This window comes from Astatotilapia calliptera, chromosome 12 (genome assembly GCF_900246225.1).
Source record: "Astatotilapia calliptera chromosome 12, fAstCal1.2, whole genome shotgun sequence".
Classification (NCBI taxonomy): Eukaryota; Metazoa; Chordata; class Actinopteri; order Cichliformes; family Cichlidae; genus Astatotilapia; species Astatotilapia calliptera.
The window spans coordinates 38400574-38415292 of NC_039313.1; the positions used below are offsets into that span (position 1 = coordinate 38400574).

General features: G+C 42.5%; 1 protein-coding gene across 2 annotated transcripts; it reads right to left on the bottom strand.

Moving 5' to 3' along the window:
* Positions 1-9667: 9667 nt before the first annotated feature.
* On the bottom strand, positions 9668-13574 carry LOC113033039 (deoxyribonuclease-1). Of its 2 annotated transcripts, none has more exons than XM_026186311.1 (9): positions 13466-13574; positions 12647-12785; positions 12162-12250; positions 11985-12065; positions 11061-11176; positions 10764-10876; positions 10524-10678; positions 10355-10448; positions 9668-9873 (listed from the first exon to the last, which is right to left on the bottom strand). In XM_026186311.1, exons 2-9 carry the CDS (start codon positions 12782-12784, stop codon positions 9823-9825), a joined length of 837 nt encoding a protein of 278 aa, XP_026042096.1. In that variant the 5' UTR covers position 12785; positions 13466-13574; the 3' UTR covers positions 9668-9822. The 2 variants fall into 2 exon arrangements, with proteins under 2 accessions (XP_026042096.1, XP_026042095.1); XM_026186310.1 differs by having other exon boundaries at positions 11985-12086.
* Between the last annotated feature and the right edge of the window lie 1145 nt (positions 13575-14719).

Here is a 14719-nt window from a genome sequence, read left to right on the forward strand (position 1 = left end):
GTTGCTATGAGGCAGCAGCTGCTTTCGCGGTTACGTCTGCAAGAGCATTTCCCACTGCTTCGTCTGTGTCAGCCGTGCTGTGCCCCTTCGTTTTAACAACTGCAATTGCCGATGGCAGCTGTATAGCCTGCAAAAGTCTTTGAACAAGGTCAGAATTAGCAATCGATTTTCCATCAGCAGATCTAAATCCTCTTTGTCTCCACAATGTGCCAAAGTCATGCACCACACCGAATGCATAACGGCTATCAGTGTAAATTGTTACCCGCTTATCCACATGTAACTCACAGGTGCGTATTAAAGCCATGAGCTCTGCTTTTTGTGCTGAGTGAAATGGTAATGAGTGAGCCTCTAGTATGATGTCAGGCAATGTCACCACCGAATAGCCACAAAGAAATAAGTTGTCATTTGGTTTTGAACAGGACCCGTCCACATAAACAATGACTGAGTCTGGGATTGGTGTCTGCTCTAACTCTGGGCGTGGTGCTGTGGATTCCTGTATACGTGTCATGCAGTCATGAACGTCAGGGTCGTCTGAACCATCCTGTCGGTCAGAGGAACACAGCATACGAATGAGTAAGTGTGCTGGCGAATTGGGTGTGCTGCTTGCTTTTATAGTGAGATTTGCTGTTGAAGTCAGTGTAGCTTCATAACCTGAGCGACGTTGTGCGGTCATGTGTTGTGTAGTTATGTTTGCTAGAATGGTCGTGACCTGGTGATTGGTGTGTAGAATAGTGTCATGTGAGAGTGTGAGCTTCTCGCAGTCCCTTATCATGATAGAGCAAGCTGCTACTGCTCTCAGGCAGGCCGGCATCCCCTGAACTACTGCTGGCAGCACCTTTGAGTAGAAGGCTACTGGACGGTAGCCACAGCCATGCTCTTGGGCCAATACACCTGCACAGGTTGTGCCGTTCTCTGTGACGTACAGGTGGAACGGTAAGTGGTAGTCAGGCAGACCCAAACAAGGGGCGGAGGTCAGCGCTCCCTGTAATGCATTGAAAGAGGCAGTCATTTCTGTGGACCACAGTATTCGAGGAGGCTTGTCTTTTTTGCAGCATTCACGCAGAATGTGGTCATGAAAAGAACAGTCTGGTATCCACTGTCTGCAATAGTTCACCATGCCTAGGAAAGACAGCATTTCCTTCTGTGTAGTGGGCTTAGGGACAGAGGTCACAGCTTTGACCCTGTCTGTAGTCATGGAAAGTTGTCCGTGAGACAGTGTAAATCCCAAATATTGAACAGAAGTCTGACAGTACTGCATTTTCTTTGCTGATGCTTTGTGGCCAGTCTGTTGGAGGTGCTGGAGTAGCATGTGTGTGGCAGTTTGACATAGTTTTTCACTTTCAGCACAGAGGAGGAGATCATCTACATACTGGATCAGAGTACAGCCCTCTGGAGGAGTGAAGCCGTCCAGGGTAGCACGTACCACCATTGAGAAAGCCGCAGGGCTGTCTACCATGCCTTGGGGTAAGCGAGTCCATGTGTACTGCTTATCTCTATGTGTAAAAGCAAATATCGGCTGTGTGTCCTCATGCACAGGTACTGAGAAAAAGGCGGAGCACAAATCCACCACAGTAAAATGTGTGGCTGTTGCTGGAATAGATGTCAGTATGCTGGGAACATCTGGGACAAGAGGTGGCAGAGGCATAATGACTGCATTAATTTGCCTTAAGTCTTGTGTGAAACGCCATACGCCAGGTTTGTTAGGCTTTGGCACAGGATTGACAGGAGTGTTATATGGAGATACTGTGGGCTTTATTACTCCAGCTGTCAATAAATCTCCTATGATGATGTCTAAGGCTGCGGCTTTTTCAGCGGAAATGGGACATTGCTTGACATATACCGGCTTGTTGTTTTTCAGCTGAGCATGATAAGGTGTACAGTCAATAAATCCTACATCATTCTCACCTCTTGACCATAATGTCATGTTTTGATATTCAGCTGGCAATGTGACAGCAAAGATAGTACAGTGTATGGGGTAGGTTAGATCTATGTGTCGACATGGTGCAGTAATGTCATAGCCTATGTCTGAGTTATGTGACAAAACCACTGTTCGGCCTTCTCTGGTGTGAGCAGTTATCATGTTGTTGAACAGTGTGAGAGAAACAAATATGTGGCTTCCAGGCATGGGGCTACCTGGTAACGGTGTTTGCACATGTTTTTGACACAGAGTGTGACGTGGGATACCAGTCAGATGGATATTGAGTTCATTCTCCGCTGAGGCGTCCAGCTGACACAGAGGCTGTTCCTTCTCCATGGTGTCGGTGCATAGGGCAGAGAAAACATAGCTGTTATCAGTATCTGCAAACATTTCACCCTTTGTGTTAAATGAAATACACAAGTTCATTTTTGCCATTAAATCTCTGCCTAATAGATTCACAGGCGAGTTTGGAATAATTATGAATGGATGATATGTAATTTCGTCCGGTTTTGGGCCCCAGCGTGTTTTTAGAGAATGAGTTTTGGGGCATTGCACTAGAGTTCCGTTTATTCCCATGGTGTTGATGCACACAGAGGAAACAGGCCCACTATAGAATTTTCCAGACAGTGAACTTTTAGTGGCTCCACTGTCAACTAAAAAGGAATAAGTCTTTTCACCTATCTCTATATCTAACATGGGCAAGCTTTCTGTGTTACGGGACAATTGCAAATGCAGCATCGTGTGTAGTGCTTCACACTGTCCCTCATCATCACCTGGGCCTCCCTATGGTTGGTCCAGTCTTTCGTTATCATATGGATGGGGATTAAAATGTGGATTATAAGGTTGCTCCCTAAGTGCAAAGGGGCCATGATTCCTGTCTGCGTTGCCAGTTACCTTGTCTGGAAGAGCTCTGCTGACGCCTAGTGGCAGGAGCTGGTCCTGTGTTTTGTGGTTGAGACCTACGTGCTGCTGATTTGCATTCCCTCCTCCAGTGTCCTATTTTTCCACAATAAAAACATGCGTCTCCACTCCTATCTCTCCTTCTGAAATCTCCCTGCTGCGCTTGTTGAGGGGGCGGGGCCCCTGCATACATCATTTTTTCACTTTCCTCTGAGCCTTCAACATCAAAATTCAACATCATCTTAACACTTTTAGCCTTCGTGCTGTTGGGGAAAAGATCTGCACCAGCTTTTGTTTTGACAAGTGTGATAAAGTTCTTTATCTTCATGTCATAGAGATTATCAGTGGCAGTCAGCTTCAATAGTTGTGAACATTCTGGATGAATATTGTTTAAGAATGTTGTTATGAAAATCTGATCATTTCCTCCTTCAGGCATGCATGCCTCATTAGTCCAGCAGTGCGTGAAACGTTTCATAAACACTAGAATAGATTCATCTGGCTTTTGCTTACACATGGTTACTGCATTTAAATCAATTTTATCTCTAGACATTGTGAGCAGAAATTTCTTTAGATTTTGAAAAAAGGCTGTGATTTTGTCATCGTTTATCCACAAAAACGAGGTGGTGTTGGCTGCTTGGTCATTTTTAGGGTCTAGTTCCTCTACTTCTTCAATAAGCTGAGATTCAGTCACACCTGGGATTCGTTGACATAATATATATCTATAATCAGGCCCACCCAAGTGGTGGTATCTGGTACTTCTCTGTAATGCAGAAACAAAGGCTGTAGGATTTTGTAGAGGATCGGGAAGTTCTTTAATGGTTGCTGCTAACTCTGAAATTTTAGGGGGTTGAATGCAACACATGTCCCCTATTATCATGAATGGAAGGGAGGTGCTGACGTCATTAAATTGTGATCCCTGCTTTTCTTTATAACGGGTGTTTTTGTGGGGGCCCTCTTGAGTTTTTTCCTCTTTTTTCTGCTTTAAGTAGTTCCTTATTAAATTTCTGGTGTTAGTTATTGCTTTTGGCACAGTTAAACCATTCGCTACTCTAGTGTGGCGCTGAACATGATTATCTATGACGGAAACGGCTTGCTGCAGTTCAGCTTCCGTACGTTCAGTTAAAGGATCTTTCATGATTTCCTCACACTCTGCCATTAACTGTTTTGTTTGCTTTTTATGTTCCTGTAACTCTCTTTCTCGTTCAGTGTATTCTCGTTCCTGTCTTTGATCTAGGTTAAACCAGTCATCTTCTTCTGATTTAGGTGTCATTTCAGTGCTTTCCTCACTCTTTTGGGATTCTGCTGTTATATCAGGATATACGCGCTGATGACGTGCAGCCGCCGCAGCAGCTATTAATTCTGTCTTTTCATCATAAGGCGGCGGAGCCGTAGGTTGAACGGATGGGCATATAAGGCTAGTTTTTTCTGCAGTGGATTTACTAGAGCCTACACTGGCTTGATTTAAAGCATTTACGTCTGGCTCGGGTCCTTTTTTCCATAGCGGTAGCATGCGATTGATCACATCACGACATTCTATCATATATTTTTTACAGGACTTTTTAATCAGCCTACTTTCCTTATCACAAATAGTATTTAACATTTCTACTGACCTGTTTTCTGGCGATAATCGTTCGGGATAGGGCTCCGGAAATACATTAGGATGCATTAAAGTTATAGTTCTTAAGTTCGAGACGAAATCAGTCACGTAAGCACTTCCGCATGTTCTGGATAAGTAATCATGGAAGTCTTCATTGATTCGCGAGCGTGGGTTAAACGTAACCGGAAGTGGGAGTCGTACTGAGCCGCTATTTGTGATTTTATATTTTATTTTTTTCGGTTTTACAGTTAATTTTGAGTTTTTATCGGACCCGTCTAAGGTCTTTGAATTATTCTGACCCATGGTCAGTGATTTCCAGAGGGGTTTAGACGCTTGAAGGATTTAAGTTAGTTTTTATTTTTGCTGTGGCACACCTGAGGTTACTTGATTTTTTTGCTAGCAATTTTATCTTTTTAGTGAGCAACTTCTCACTTTTTAACGAGCAACTTCTCGTTTTATGACCACAGGCAACTTCCTGTGTCCTTTCTGCTGGTGAGCAACTTCTTAGTTTATGACAGCAGGCAACTTCCTGTGTCCTTTCTGCTTTAATTTACAAAACAACAGGCAACTTCCTGTGTTTCTATGTGGGCCACTAAAGAAGGCTCCTCAGCGTATCCCACTTGTTACTATGTGGGCCACTAAAGAAGGCCTCGTCAGCGTATCCCGTTTCTATGTGGATCACTGAGAAAGGCATAACACAGTCTTATAAAATAAAAGACGAGTGCCTACCTTCGTCAGGATCCCACTTCTGACACCAAAATTGAAGGAAACGGCTTCCAGGGCCTAATCCGTGGATCGGCTTCCTCCGAGGCGTGGACGTCTATCAGCAGAGAATGTACCTTCACCTATCAGCAGAGAATGTCCCTTAGTCTGTAACACAGTCAAATATATTCTCAAGTAATATTCAAGCATGCCATTCAGCGTGTTAGTACGAGCTCGGGAGCAGCTTGGGAGAACAAGAAAACAGAGACTGCTTTAGATTGTCTTCCCAAAGTGACTCAACTTTATTCACAAGTACAACAGTTTATATAGAGGGTAAAATTCATGAGACAGCAGATTATCAGTTTAAACCAGTACAGACCAAGATAAGGCAGCGTGTTCCTGCCCATGGGTGAAGAAGCATCCTTTGTGTAGTGTATCAGTTCAGCTACAATTGTGATTATCTCAGCGACATATTTTCAAGGCACAAAACGAAGAGTTCTTACATTAGTGAAATCTGAAACAAACCATTTGGCCTTCAACAGGCGTCTAAAAGATTAAGAAACTAATGTAGCTGAGGGAGTGATCTCTGTGGTATTTCAACCTTGTACCAGCCTGTGATTCTCACACATCAATTCTTGGGTCAAAGAGAAAAACACTGAAACAAAGGGGCCTTATTGAATGACAGAGTTTTCCTGCATAATGTCACTATAAAACAATATCCAGTAAATGCTACCATGGTACTAAAATACCTAACAAACACCTACGCCAGAATGCTGTTTATAGACTTCAGTTCAGCATTCAATACAATCCACCCCTCACAACTCATCAGGAAACTGACAGACCTGGGCATCAGTTCCCTCATCTGCAAATGGTTACTGGACTTCCTGACCAACCGCCCCCAACATGTCCGGCTGGATAACCGCTGCTCATCTACCATCACAATGAACACCGGTGTACCACAAGGCTGTGTGATGAGCCCTTTCCTCTACTCCCTCTTCACCCACGACTGCAGACCTGCTGATGGTTCCAACACCATCATTAAGTTTGCAGATGACATCACGGTGATTGGCCTCATCAGTGCTTTGAGCGCTCAGATGAGTAGAAACGCGCTACATAAGAACCAGTCCATTTACCATTTGGGTAATAAAATTGCAGGTAACATTTCCAAGGCAGGTAGGAAAAAAATGAGCTGCTATCAGTGTATGTTTGTTTTAAGGTGAGGTGCCACGAACCCGCATGTAGGGAGATGTAACCTCGTACCTCAGAAGTGTCGATATGGGTGTATTTCCATCTGTACAGCAGTATTTAGTACATCCTGGTACTTGGCAGGATGTGCAGGAGGCAGAGAAAGAGCATAAGCTTTCAGCACCTGTTAGAAATGTCACTTTCCCACATAAGAAATAAAAGGTGCTCCACAATAGTGCTGCAATTGAATATATTTTGCAATGAATTGAAGCCCATGTCAGTATTCATAGAAGAAATTGTATATGAATGCACAGCTTCCTTACATGTGCATTTGTTTCATTTGCAGATCACGCCAGACAGCTCACAAAGTCCATGATGAGGAAGCCAACCATAGACAAGCTGGCGGCTAACAGAGAGGCTGATGTCAATAACTTTGTCAAGTTCATCACCAAGGACTCTATTCAGAAGTCCCTGGGGATGTATCTGGAGATGCTTAAGAGAAGAAAGGCTTAGAGAGGGGAAACATGTTTGCACACTTTGTAGCACCAGCTACAGATGTGATCTGACATCAGGCAGTGAGCAGTCTACATGTTTGGGGGATAAAACCCAGCATTTACCCCTCAAGGTGTTAATAAAAACACTCGAGGTTAGGGTGTGACTTTTTGTTTTGGTTTGAAGAGCCGTACACTCGGGCAACCTGCCGAGCCTTCTCCATCACTCAGCATTACCTGCAGTATGCTTACACGAGCAAACTGCTAATTGTTGCAAAAGAGTCTCACATATGAAGAACTAAGCAAATCTGACCTTTAGTGCATCTAAATGTGGCAAAGCCTTTGTCATCTCTAACAAATGTTTGGTTTTTACTGTGAAATATCCAAATAAATGTCTGGATTCATACATTAAATGGATTAAAGCGTGTGGTTCTCATTCATTATCTCTGTAACTCAGACGTCTCTACATTCAAATGACAGCTGAGAATGTTAAAAATTCAGCGGACAACCAAATCAAAATGAATCTTGCATTCTTATAACAAGGAGCATTTTTCATTCTTTGTATGTTTGTGTTTTGGACAATTGAATCAATATACGACACTTCAAAAGGACCTGAGTGTCAGCGCAACACAATCGGCTAAACTTCAGGTGTGCAGTGTCTCCACACTTTTCACTGTCACGTCCTGTGTGTGACAGACATGAATGACCTCTGCTGTGGTGCTCCCTGTTTTCTTTGAGCACTACATTTACACATTTAAGAGTATTACCCTCAAATGTGTTTGGATTTGTCAGTGTGAGTCGTCTACTAAGCCTAAAGCTACAAGTCACTAATGTGACTCCTGGAAAAGTAAATGTTCTTTCATGTAAAGAGATGAAATCAGCACGTGTATTCACTTTAATATTACATCCTCGGGGGGGAGGCTAAGTATTTTGCAGCAGCTTGGTATTGAACTGCAAACCTTCCAATTAGTAGAACTGAACTACAGCAACCCCAACTCAACTGTTCAGCCAGGACAAGCAGTGCTTGTCTAGTCAGTTATACCAAAGCATAAGTGATGTGCTTCTACATCACTGCCATCTTGAGGCTGCAGTCAGCTATCGTCTCTCCAAGCACACTTCTCTTGGACGCTATTAGAAACTCTAGTGTCTCTATTTCCCAGGCGTCTTTAGCTTTTGTATGCAGACAACCTGATTTTCCATTTCAGTGTTTAAAAATCACAGGTTAACATATGTGGTGAACACATTTCAGCTTTACAGGAGTAACTGAAGATGACTGATTGTATTTTAATGAATACATTGTTCTTCTTTTGGTAGGGGAGACCGGGGATAGTTGTAACGTGGGTCAGTTGTAACACTTCCAGTTTCTCCAATCAGGGCTAAGTTCAAATGATGTGACTCATCCTGTGCATGCCCAACTCAGTTCTGCTATCACATGTGAAAAATCAGCACATTTTGTCAAACACAGACAATTTAACACGAAAAAAAGTCATTTGTATGCCAAAAAGTAAGTTTTTCTACTTTATTTCAATTTCTAATAGCATTATCTGCTTTGCAGTTAAACTCATCAAACTTAAATTATGTTATTTGTATGTCTATGGGATATATTCTGTGTAGGTCTTTAGTGCTAATGTTTTAGCCGTTGGCTGTAATGTTAGCTAGTTCATGGCTATAGGAGTCTGGGTCAGTTGTAACAGCAAAGTCGGGGTCAGTTGTAACAATAAGCAGATGTTACAACTTACCACACTATTACTTTAACTTATATTAAACAAGTTGGGGCAACGACATCAGCAGAGAGAGCTTCACTGGTCGCTTTTGTGTATGCGGTTAATGCCATTGGCAACACAATTCCTCCACTGTTTGTGTTCCCACACATACATTATGCTGACCACTGTGTCAGAGATGGACCAGTAGGAAGTACTGGTAGTGGAAATAAATTCAGGATGGGTGCACGAAACCCAAAAGTAATGGAATTGCGATGCTGGTGCACAGCTACATTTTTTCAGCTTCATTGTTATGTTCAAAGTTGGTGCAAAAGTTGTAGGTTATAATGCCCACTGAGCCAATGAGGCCAAACTCAAGGAAGACCAACCAAAGTTAATGAAATATTCAGTTGCAGAAAATTCCATAATTTGGAATTTAAGCTAGATTTCTGCATTCTGTCTCACACACACACACACACACACACACACACACACACACACACACACACACACACACACACACACACACACACACACACACACACACACACACACACACACACACACACACACACACACAGCTACATAAATGGATGTAAGTGCATTCATGTGTTGAATAAACAAAGATTACATGTTAATGTTTTGTTAGTACTCTTATTTCATTGTGTTACATTTCACCCCAGGATATGTTACAACTAACCCAGACTATGGGGTTAATTGTAACATTTCACTCTTCGTGTTTGAGGCCATACCATGCAATGGGTAATTGTGCTGCAGAGAAAGTAGCTGCACTATTTAATAGCAGAGACATGTAAATACTTTGCATTACATTTTGAATCCACTACCTTAAAAGAGCTCCAATTTACAGACAGAAATGTCAAAGATGTGACAACTATCCCCGGTCTCCCCTACAGATGTATTACTCTACCGCTCTTTTATGTTTTTTCAACATTTTTGGCTCAGTTTTGCAGGTTAGTGTTTTGCTGTGTGTCTGAGCTGTTTTGGGAAATTAATTAAAAACTTTAAACTCTGAAGACATTTAAGCAGACAAAAGAAGTGAAATAAAATACAAACGCGTTATTAAAGGTTTCCAAATCAACAAAGGGTCTCAGTAAATGTTCCAGACAAATGTGCTCCACTGCAACAAGAAGCCGAATTCTTTACAACACACAAGTTTTCAGTGAAATTCTTTTAGTGGCTTTATTGTGCATTTGCATTTCATGAAGCTGTGGCTGACAGTAGTCCCCAACTGAATGATCATTGTGCTGGCTGCAGATTGAGCACGATGTGTGGAAAGCTTGTGGAAGTCACGGTTCAAGCAACGTGAGCCTAACCGCTCAGCTTCACCTCCACGGGGAAGTGGTCGCTGACAGCCAACGCCTGAGAGACAGAGAAACCGTTCTTTTAGTGGCTCACAGTTTGTGCTGCAGACGGCTTCAGTTTCCACAGGTTTCTTTCCAGTGCTGAAAAACTCAACGTGCCTGCATGGTAATGCCATCACTACAGTATACACTGCATTATGATTTTGTTTGCATCTCTGTGGTCGTTACTACAGCCACTGCTTTACAAAGTTGCTCGATTTTCTGTAGCTCAAAGCTGATATTAAAAAAGCAAAAGTGCTTTAAAACTGCATGATTTCTGATGGGGCGACTGCTTTGCCCTTTGTGTAGAATGCCTCTCTTCTGATTGGAGCTCAGTAAACATTTTGCTGACGAGTCTATGGTCTCAGTTGCAGTGAATACAGCATTATGTTAACTTTTTATATTGACGTTTCCATTAGTGTCAGCGGGGAATGAGGCAGGTTGTGCTTTTTAGTTCAAATGAATTCTTACAGAGATAAGGATTGAAATTCATCTGTTACCAGATCTTGTTTGAGATTCAGGTCCGTCATGTAGTTATACACCTTCGCACTATCTTTCACCACTCCTCTCATCATGTCCGCAGTGACCACAATCCTGCAAACACAGAAAGATGATTAGAGTTTAGAGTTTGCGTGCACACATCAGAACGACCTGCCACAATCTGTCTACCTGTCGTAAGGGCAGACAGTTTGCGACACGGTAGTGTCGGCCGCATCAGTGATCAGCCAATGGAAAGTCTTGTCAGTGAAGATGCGGATCTGCTGCCAGTCAGACCCGGACACATAACTACAGCCTGCGTTGAAGTCACCCAGCAGCACGATGTCCTGCAGGGAGAGTAGTGTGAGTCGCATTTACCGAATGTGTGTTTTTCCACCAAATAAATGATTTTTACTTGTAGGCTGTAAATACATCATTGTTCCAGCGAGCGCGGACATCTGCCACCACGTCATAGAGAGCATTTAGCTCCCGAACAGCTGATTCTGGGGAGGTGTGCTGAGGGATCAGAGTAAAGTCTCTCACAGCTACAGAAGAGAAGGGAACGAAGGAGTGTTGACAGTGACGGAGGCGCTTACACCGCATGAGAATGATAAAGGACTAGTGACTAACATGTCCCAGGAACTACCACGCACAAATGTTTGAATGAGGATCCACATCATTATCAGTGTGATGCAGAAACAGCTGTATAACTCGAGCCACAGCACCTACCAGTGTGTTTGGAGGAGAACATTACGACAAACGGCTCCCTGCTAAAGGCGTCTTGTCCAGTTTCCTCCGGGCCGTCGTCATAGGTGTAGCTTTTTGCCACCGATACCAGCGCCTCCCTGTGGAGAAAATCACCACCTTTTCATTTGCTGCCAGTGTGTACTTCATTTCTAAACATGTCCAGTTGCTTCTCGGGACAAATTTATTGTAGTTCTGCTTTTCCCCTTTTTTTAAATCACTTCTTCTGAATTCTGAGTGTGTATAAGATGTATGTTTATGCCAGAACAAAGACGGAGGATTTGCCGTTAAATTACTTCAAACATGCCTCAAACACTACAAACATGCTGGAAATATAAATTTTTAATCAAGTTGTTTTGAATGGTTATTTGAGAAACTTATGGGAGGTTCTTTAACCCTCTGAGGTCTAAGTGATGATGATGATCCAACACCAATCCTGACTTTAACCCCGGGCAACGTGAACAAGTCATTTTTATTTTTGTTAAATTGTTTGGCTTTAAGAAACAAAGAAAACAATCAAACTATTCACATTCTGCCATGAAAAAGATTTTTTCCCTTTCTACAAAATACATATTTAGAGCAAGAACTAAAAATGCTTTTTACACGGCATCACTGCAACGAACCATGTTTTGTTGCAAACAGCCGCCCCTCCCTGAGCCTGACTCTGCCGGAGGTTTCTTCCTGTCAAAAGGGAGTTTTTCCTTCCCACTGTTGCCAAAGTGCTGCTCATAGGGGTCATTTGATTGTTGGGTTTTTCTCTGTATGTGTTATTGTAGGGTCTACCTGACAGTATAAAGCGCCTTGAGGCGACTCTTGTTGTGATTTGGCGCTGTGTAAATAAAATTGAACTGAATAAATATCATTTCACTGTGTGTAGAGTAGAGACTTATTTTTTTCATCGTGGTGCACCTGTAAAGGAAGAGATATCGCTCTTTATAGGTGCTCGCACCGAGAGGCTCGCTGACGATGTATTTGTACTGAGGAGAATCTCTGGGGGGAAACAAACACACACTTTTATGTTTCCATACGTTTGCATTTCATGCTCAGTGTTACTCTGAATGTTCCATGTTCGGTGTGTGGACTCACTTGTTGACGTACTCCATGAGTTTTTGGGTTGCTGAGAGATCACTGTCTCTGACCTCTTGGATCAGAATGACGTCATAGCGTTGGACAATCTGCAAAACACACATAAAAAATGAAAATGAATCACCTGATTGTCCATCTTGCAACATCACGTTTGTTTATATTTTACCTTGCACGAAAAAATTCATGTGTTAAGCTTTAGATTGTAAAGGCAACGCTACAGCTGTTGCACATCCAGTTATTTCATTGATCATTCCTTAAGCATAGAGGTGGGAATATTCTGGGAATATTCAGGTTTACTTCTGCAACAGGCCAAATCATCCAAAGCATTTCTCAAAATTCAGTTCAAACTATTTCAAAACGCACACACAAGATAACACTTCTGGATTGGTTTTGAAAGCACTCTGACCCAAATTGCATTACAAATGGGTGGATGTAAACATTTTGTACAAACTGTCATATCTACCAAAGAGGGAAAAGTCCCAGACCTTGGTAATGATGTTCATCAGAGTGGTGTTGGAGGCTTTGGTGTCTCCGAAGGATTTGATGTTAAAGGCTCCCAGCAGCAGCGAGTTAGAGAGATGCAGCAAGGTCAGAAAAAGCCCCAAAGTGCCCACCAAATGCATCCTACACCAAACAGGTCACATGTTAAAAATGACTTAGAAATCACATGAAACACTGACGCTTACAAATGATTTCATATTTATTTTACACGTATGTAAGCTAATGACTTCCCAGGTTATCAGGTTAATAATTTCCAGTTCCTGTGCATTAAAAACCGATTTGCAGGCTGAAGTAAGGCCTTTCCTTTCACTCCATATTTCTCTGTCATAAAGTCCAGTTTAACATGGAGTTTAGTCCAAAACAAAGCGGCTCATGTTCCACCATCTGCTGAGAGCTCATGACATGAGAGTGAGAGACCAAACACCTGCTCCTCTGGATGTATTTTTGGCAGTTTATCTAACATGCTATTTAGCGCGTCGCTATTTGCAGCATGTTGCAAGGCTTGGTAAAATATTATCCTTTTAGGACAATATATTACTCTGTTGCCCTGGTTACACCGTCCTGGAGCTGTTGTGGAAGACCAAAGGTTGCCAAATATGGAAACAGAGAGCTGCATTTATACTGTGATGGTTTGCATGTGCTGCTGAAATGTGTTTGTAAACGCACAATTACTGCAGGAAAAATGCACAAAAGTTACTGTAATGCTGCTGTAGCCTGAAACATCCACTCTAAACAAGAAACTGGCTCACAGTATTGCACCGAATACAGCTCAGATGTTTTTGTAGCGAGTGAGAGGTCCATACCTGCTCCTGTATGTCTGCACGGTGGAGACGCCTGAACTCGTGAATCTTCTGAAAGCTCCTGAAAAGCTTCTGAGCAGAATGGCGACCAGTGTCTCTTTTGAGGTTTTTATCTACCTGCAGGCGCATGTGACTGCAGGGTGCTGGGGAGGAGTACAGAGAAAAGGTGTGTTGTGGATGGGGTACAGATTTCAGGCTTTCAGGTTCTCACATCCCAAGATTGCAGTGCAACAAGGATAACGTTGCAACCTCAAATTCTTTTCTGCTCGTCATACAATAAAAACACTTCAGCATTGTTTTAACTTGCTGTTGTCCTGTTTGGCATTTGTGTGAAGTTCTGTCACACTTCACAAATGAACTCAGAATGAGTGTCGCAGTGTTGGGATGACCTTAAACTTTGGCAAAATCCTTACGGAAACTGAAGAAATTCCTTCAAGCAGTTTGAAAGATGCCTTGTTCATGAGAGCAGGGACAGACAAAACATAATATCTACTCTAGGTCTGCTCCAGCAGAGACACGTAACAGTCATTAGCAATAACAACAGTAATATTGCTACAGCCTTGTTAAACTATCATCTGTCCCAGTGTTATATCTTGAAATCAGACCTTCAAAAACCTTCCGATAGGCTGATACAACACAAGTATGCCACCGTCTCCACCTTATTGGTCAGAAAGTTTTTCTTCCCAGTTGTAGCTGAACAAACAGAACCCATTCACTTACAATGCATTCAAGCTTGACAACACAATAATACACTTTAGTGAAGTTTCATAAAAGTGCTCATACTTACAGCATGTTACAGTTGTCATGTTACTGATGAGGGTTAAGCTCTATGTTTTTAACATTGTAATCAGATCTGCCAGGTCGGTGCTTAGACATATACCGGTGTCCACTACACCCAGCCTCCTGACTCTTTCTTTACTGCCAGCTGTCGAGAATCTGATGCCTCAGCAAATACTGAATAAATTTCGGTGCCACCGCTGCTGTCCACATTCATGCTCCCGTCAGGGTAAACCATAGTTTCCCAAACTTTCCATGTATTTTAAACTTGAGAATCCAAGTGAAGCCAAGATGTTTGTTGACTATTAGTCTTGTTTATGAAGTAGACAAACGAATTTTGTGTAGAAAGGATGAGGGCTCAGTGTGCGCGTGAGGAAAGCTTGCACGAGAGGAAATCTCCACTGGGACATGGAAAACTACCACATACTGACCTAAAGAGCAACGAGTACAGAGGGAGAAACAGCAGGAAGTGCAGCTTAA

Coding starts and splice junctions, on each gene's coding strand:
- LOC113033039 (XM_026186310.1), bottom strand. CDS start 12,784: ATGCATTTGGTGGGCACTTTGGGGCTTTTTCTGACCTTGCTGCATCTC. Junction 11,177..11,984: donor CGATATCTCTTCCTTTACAG/GTGCACCACGAT, acceptor TTTTCTCCACAG/GGAGGCGCTGGTATCGGTGG. Junction 9,874..10,354: donor TGAATCTCAAACAAGATCTG/GTAACAGATGAA, acceptor TCTGTCTCTCAG/GCGTTGGCTGTCAGCGACCA.